Here is a 6,000-nt window from a genome sequence, read left to right as displayed (position 1 = left end):
GAGTGGAGATACCAAATGGAGTTTGTCTGGCTGGATTTTAAAATTGCTTGAGACCAGTGACTCCTTTTTTCCCTTCCATTTTCTCTTTTGAATAGCAGATGACTTATCTCTTAAGTTTCACAGATTCCTAGATTCATAGATGGAGAGCAATTGTGCCTCAGGATGGATTAAACCCAGAACCTCATTCTTACCTTACTAAGATAATGTAGTTTGGATGATGAGATTTGAGATTTTGAACTGATATTATAAAGTGTTGAGACTTTGGGGAATGTTGGGATAGGATGAATGTACTTTGAATATGGGATGGATGTAAATCTTTGGGAGCCAGAGGTAGGCAGAATAATGGTCCCCTCAAAGATGTCCACGTCCTAATCCCTGGGACCCGTGAAACATGACAAAGTGGGAATTAAGTAGCAGATGGAATTAAGGTTGCTAGTCAGCTGACTGTAACTTGGGTAGATTATCCTGGACTATCTGAGTGGATCCACTGTCATCATCAGGGCCCTAAATGTGGAAGGGGTGGCAGAAGAGACTCAGCGAGATGACAGAATGAGAAAGACTCAGTCCAACATTGCTGGCTTTGAAGAGAGGAAACAAACCAAAGAAAGTGGATGACCTCCATAAGTTTGAAAAGACCAGGAAACAGTGCCTCTAGAGCCTCCAGAACTAGGAGGTAATACACTTGTGCTGTTTTAGTGGGTAATTTTTTACAGCAGCAATAGGAAAGGAATCCAAGTTCTGGCCTGTGGTTTACTCCTCCACAATCTTAAACATCATCTTTGCATTCCTTCATATTCCTTATTTCTCAAAATCAGAACTCCTGGAAGGATCAAAAGCAACAAACAGGCTGTAGTGCCTGGCACACTGGTGCTTAAACGATGTCCAGCTTCCCCTGCTCTTCCAGGTTGGGGAAACACAGAAGAAAGTGAGTGAGTGAAATTCGCTCAGCTGTGTCCAGCTGTTTGCAACCCCATGGACTGTAGCCCACCAGGCTCCCCTGTCTGTGGCATTCTCCAGGCAAAACTACTGGACGGGATAGCCGTCCCTTCTCCAGGGGATCAGAGAGGAAAAGCAGGAGCCAGATGCCATTCTTAGCAGTGCACCCTCCTGCCTTTGATGTCGCTGGCTGTGTAAAGGATTGCTGCAGTGAACTTCCCAAGCACAACTTATCATCAACAGCCTTCTCCTTATCTGCCTTTGGGGGACCCACAACTCCCCCCTCCCTGGGGAAACCCCCTTTTAGAATACAAAAGCTCTTTAGAAGAGGGGAGCTCTCCGAGAGGAGAGCAGGACCAGAGCGTCACTCTGCAAACAGGCTCTTGGAGATGAAAGAGCTCAGGGCATCAGTATCTACACCAGAGCCACTATATTTCCCAGGGAGAGAATCCCACAGTGGTGCCCTGTGGGGGAAGGGAGCCTCCCACCCTCCCAACCACCAAGACCAACCCCCTCAACCATTCCAAGTCTCCAGCTCCCTCCTTAGTTGTTATGAGCTTTTATTTAAAAAGCACATTTAATACAAGTATAGTTTCGCAGATACAAGTTTTCACTTTGTATTCTACAAAAGTCTTTGAATATTATTCTCTTTACAAAATGGAACCTTACAAAAATACTGGCAATTTAATGTTTTTATACAATTTTCTCTAGTTGCAGTTATTTCTTTCATTGTAAAAACATCTACCACAGAACTACGGTATTTTAGTTGATATTAAAAAAAAAAATTCCATGCTTTTTTAAGCAGCTAATGTAAATAACACAGGTCGAGACACAGTTTATAATCATAGTGGATATAGCTAAAATTGTTTCAGAAATAATATTTTACATAGTTAACTTTTAATGTTTTATACATTATTTATATAATATTTATATATAAAAATCATAGCTTGCTATAAGTTGAAATGACAGGACGGCTTCTGTAGTAAGGCTGTGCATGTGGTTGACCCATGTGGTTACATTTAGCCCTTTGAAAGGTGTGCATCCGAGATCTGAAAGCATTTCTTCCTTCCTCCTTTCCTCAAAGGTTCAGTAGAAGCGGTCCCTGACTGCTGCCTCAAGTGGGGACCTTGCTTGGAAGGACACTTATGGAGAGAGGATGAGGAAACTCTACGGAGATTTAACCCACGTGTTCTGCCCAGCAGAACCTACCGAGAACTGCCCTAGAGATCAACCCCAAGACAATAGTGCTTTACACAGCTTAGCAAGAGCGGCTCTCCCAGAGACCCTGCCCCTGTCAACTCAGTTATCTGGAAGGGCCGCCTCTGGGATGTGAGACCGTCTGCTACTCTGGCTCATTCAGACTGTGAGTAGCCAAAGGGTTGCTTCATTTTTCATTCTGCCCCTTCCTTCCTCCATCTCTTGCATGGAAGGCTGCTTTCCATCAGCTGATGGCAGACTACCTCTGTGCTCGTCTCTGGGCCCTCAGAGGCCATCCCGGTGGGCACCCAGCAAGGGTCTCCAGGGAGAAAGCAGTAGCCGAAGCTAATCATCACTACTTGAGTGTGCCAGTGCCCGGGTGATTGCTGTACACAACATCAGCATCCCGTAATCAGCATTTCAGCATCACAGGATGGCGCGTCAAGAGAAGACACGGGAGGGCCCAAACCCTCCAGCTCTTCCAAAATTGTGCTATTTGTGAAATTCACTCATCCACAAAGAGTCACCTAATCACTATAAGTGAGGGACTGTGGTTGCTGGCCTATGGGCTGAGGAAGTGAGTGATGAGGCCTCATGACTGGGAATCTGGATTCAGGATTTGACCGCTGGGCTGAGCAAACCTGCTCTTTTCTTATATTTAAAAGCAAAAACAAACAAACAAATAAGGTTCCTGAACCAAAGTCACAGTAGAGAATTGAGTGGTGTGGACAGAGACACGAGAGGGGAGCCCCCAATGGCTAGTTTGCTGATTCAGTGCTATTTCCGGCATCGTGTGCTACAAGGTGAATGTGAGCTTTCCCAACAGGCCTGGGATTCCTCAGGTCACAAAGGTGACCAGCAGACTCTACTCAGATCATCTTAGTGTTTGTTCCAGAACAAGCCCGTGTTCACTAGAACATGAACACTTAAACCAACTGCATATCCAGGATTCCCGCATTTGCTGTTAGTTTGCTGTTGTTTCCATATAGGTGAACGCTACCTATTTTGGAAGGCCACAAGGTAAGACTTTTTTTGTTTTTTTTTTTCCTTATTAAAAATCAGTCGGGCAAAAAGTTTTTCCCTACATTCTACTGTCTGATGAGATTGGAGAGCAGCAAAAACTTGCTGTCAGCAGTCATTTTCCAAAAACAGCTCAGGAGGTGGGTGGCACCTACACCATGTTGTGGTGATTGTTCCTGTCGATAATGTCCACAGGTGAAAGGATGTCCTTCCTGATGGCAGAAGGAGGCAGGGAGAGTGTTGTCTTGGTCTTGAAGAGGTCAGACACGAAGAAAACCTAGAAGCATAAAATCAGAGATCCCAATCAGTCATTAACATTTGGGCCTTGGGGACAGGCAAAGGGAAGATCCTAGGATTGTGGACTTTAGGGAAGGGGGCCCCCAAACTTTGAATAGGGAAGGACCACAGAGACTATTGGCTTCCCCAAAGGCTCAGCAGGTAAAGAATCTGCCTGCAACGCAAGAGACACAGGAGACGTGGGTTGGATCCCTGAGTCAGGACGATTCCCAGGAGGAGGAAAATGCAACCCATCCCAGTATTCTTGCCTGAAAAACCCCATGGACAGAGGCATCTAGGGGGCTACAGTACAAAGGGTTGCAGAGAGTCGGACACGACTGAGCAACTAAATGCACAACATGGAGACCACAGAGTCCAATTCTTATTGCACAGAGAGGGAAACTGAGGCCCAGAGAAGGGTGGTGACAGGCCCAAAGTTGCACAGCCAGGGTAGGAGCAGACCTCATATCCATGGACTCTCAGTCCAGTGCTCCCTATCTACATGCCCCACTTCCTTATTTCTCAAGGTAAATGAGCAGCAGTGAAAGATAAGTTCTCAAACAAAGGAAGCATTAGTCACCGTCATTAGTCCTCAATACTTTCCCTTTCCTCACAAAGGAATCTAGGGTGTAACCAGAAGAGATCAGCCAATATGAATTCCTATCAGCAGGCACTGGAGCAAGGAAGCAGTCATGATCGCTTTTTCCTGAAAGCCCAGTGATGTCAACAAGCTGATGGAGGTCAAGAAGCCAGGGTCTCTTGGCTGAAGGAGTCAGCAACTAACCCAGAGGAAAGGTCAATGAAAACTCTCCTATCACTCATCCCCAACCTCCTTCCTCCTTCTGAGCATATGACCTCACTGAGTTGTCTTAGAATCATTGAGAAACATTTACTGAGTGCTTACTGGCAAGTGTATAAGGATGGCTCAGGCAGAGTTTCTGCCTCAATTAGCTTATCATGAAAGATTCAAGAACTTGCTCAGTTACCCAAATAAGAGAAATCTATGCTTTGTATTAGGTGGGAAAATAAATACACAGATCCCCATTTGAGCAAGTTAGCAACAGGAGTTTGTATGAAGTAACTGTAAGAGGCAGCTGTCAGCCATGTAATTTAATAGGAAACATAAGGCTGGGTTTCGAAATGGGGACTAAAACACTTCAAAGTTCCTATGTCTAACAGCTTTCTGGATGGAAGAGTCTTTGTCCTACAGATGGTAATGCACTCACTAATAAGCACAGCCCTGTGACTTCATTCTGGACACATTACAGGCACACACACACACAAAAAATGAAGTTCTTAGTAAGACTGCACCAACACCAAGCCTCTAACAGCCAGAGCCTGGCCACAGAAAGGACTTGTATCCTTTGTTGAACCAATTTCCACAGTGTTCTCTCTAGTGATACAGTCATCAGCAAAATGCAACCAAAATCACTGGATGCTGGTTACCCTGGGAGAACTCCGTGACCAGAAGGCCAAAGGAAGCATTGGCTTACTAGCCACCACAAAATCCTTTGTACCTTTTGAGTTTTTGTACCCACTTCATAGATGACCTACTCAAAGATCTTATTATTATTCCTTTGTTGAAAAAAAAATATGAAGGGCCAGGCAATTTCTAAGTTATAAGAAAGTGAAAAAAAAAATAGAAAAGTGAAATGTTAGTCAAGAAATGGAACATTTGAAAACATTTACAGTCTGAGTGCAATTGAATGGACCCTTTGCAAAGGAAAAAAATTAAACCTTTTGTCTCATTTTCTAAGGAGGTGTGAACAGCAAGAACTATGACACAGGAAGGTTTGTCTCACAGCCAGGGACAAGTTGAGACTCAGGGGAGAAAAGGTCTGCTCAGTCCTGCCAGGAGGCCCGAGGCTGCCCTGCCTGGGAACTCTTTACCAACAAGTGGGGAAGTGGGTTTCAGATGCCTCAGTATAAGGAAATCTGAACAAACACAGCTGAATGTAGAGATCAATAAAACTTTTCAACTCTTCTCTGACAGGTGCAGAACATATGTCCTCATTGCTACCTGGAAATTACCTTCTCCTTCCTCCTTTGCTCTGTCCCCAAGGAAGAGGTTTCAGTCAGGCTCTCAACTCCACTTCCTCTAGCCCAGCAGCGAGCCCCACCAAATAAAGGCTCTTACTGATCTCATTTCTTAAAGATCTTTCTCCCAGCCTACATGCCATCTACTGAGAGCAAGGAGAGCAGAGGACACCCTCAAACAAACATCCCTCCCTTCAAGATCCTGACACCACCTCTGTCTACTGGCTGATTTCCCAATTTAATTTCCTGAGCTCACACCCAATACATATTAAGAATTTCCGTTTCCCAACTGCGAGATAAGAATGAAATGAAGGTTAAAGGTGAGAAAGTACTTGATAAGAATTCTAAACCTATGTCTGGCACATAGTTCAATAAAAGGCGTACCTTGTCTGGGAACCAAAGTCATGTCTGGGCCTAGAGTAAGCCATGTGCTCTCGTGTCTGCAAAACTTTGCTCATCAGCCTTTCTTCTGATGGGATCAAGTCCCATCCTTCTTCTTAAGGATGGAGTCCAAATCTGATCATCCTGCATCAC

General features: G+C 44.7%; 1 protein-coding gene across 1 annotated transcript in view; it reads right to left on the bottom strand.

Annotated features, from left to right (window-relative positions):
• Positions 1-1,479: 1,479 nt before the first annotated feature.
• The window catches only part of PLPP3 (phospholipid phosphatase 3), a 90,729-nt gene continuing 86,208 nt past the window's right edge, over positions 1,480-6,000 (bottom strand). The window contains exon 6 of the mRNA XM_043875616.1: positions 1,480-3,430. Within this exon, the coding sequence (XP_043731551.1) occupies positions 3,305-3,430 (126 nt within the window). The 3' untranslated portion in view covers positions 1,480-3,304. The remainder of the gene's footprint in view (positions 3,431-6,000) is intronic.

The sequence above is a fragment of the Cervus elaphus genome, chromosome 20, assembly GCF_910594005.1.
Source record: "Cervus elaphus chromosome 20, mCerEla1.1, whole genome shotgun sequence".
NCBI lineage: Eukaryota > Metazoa > Chordata > Mammalia > Artiodactyla > Cervidae > Cervus > Cervus elaphus.
Note: the sequence above shows the minus strand (reverse complement) of the source record. Positions and strands in the feature narration are given on the sequence as shown.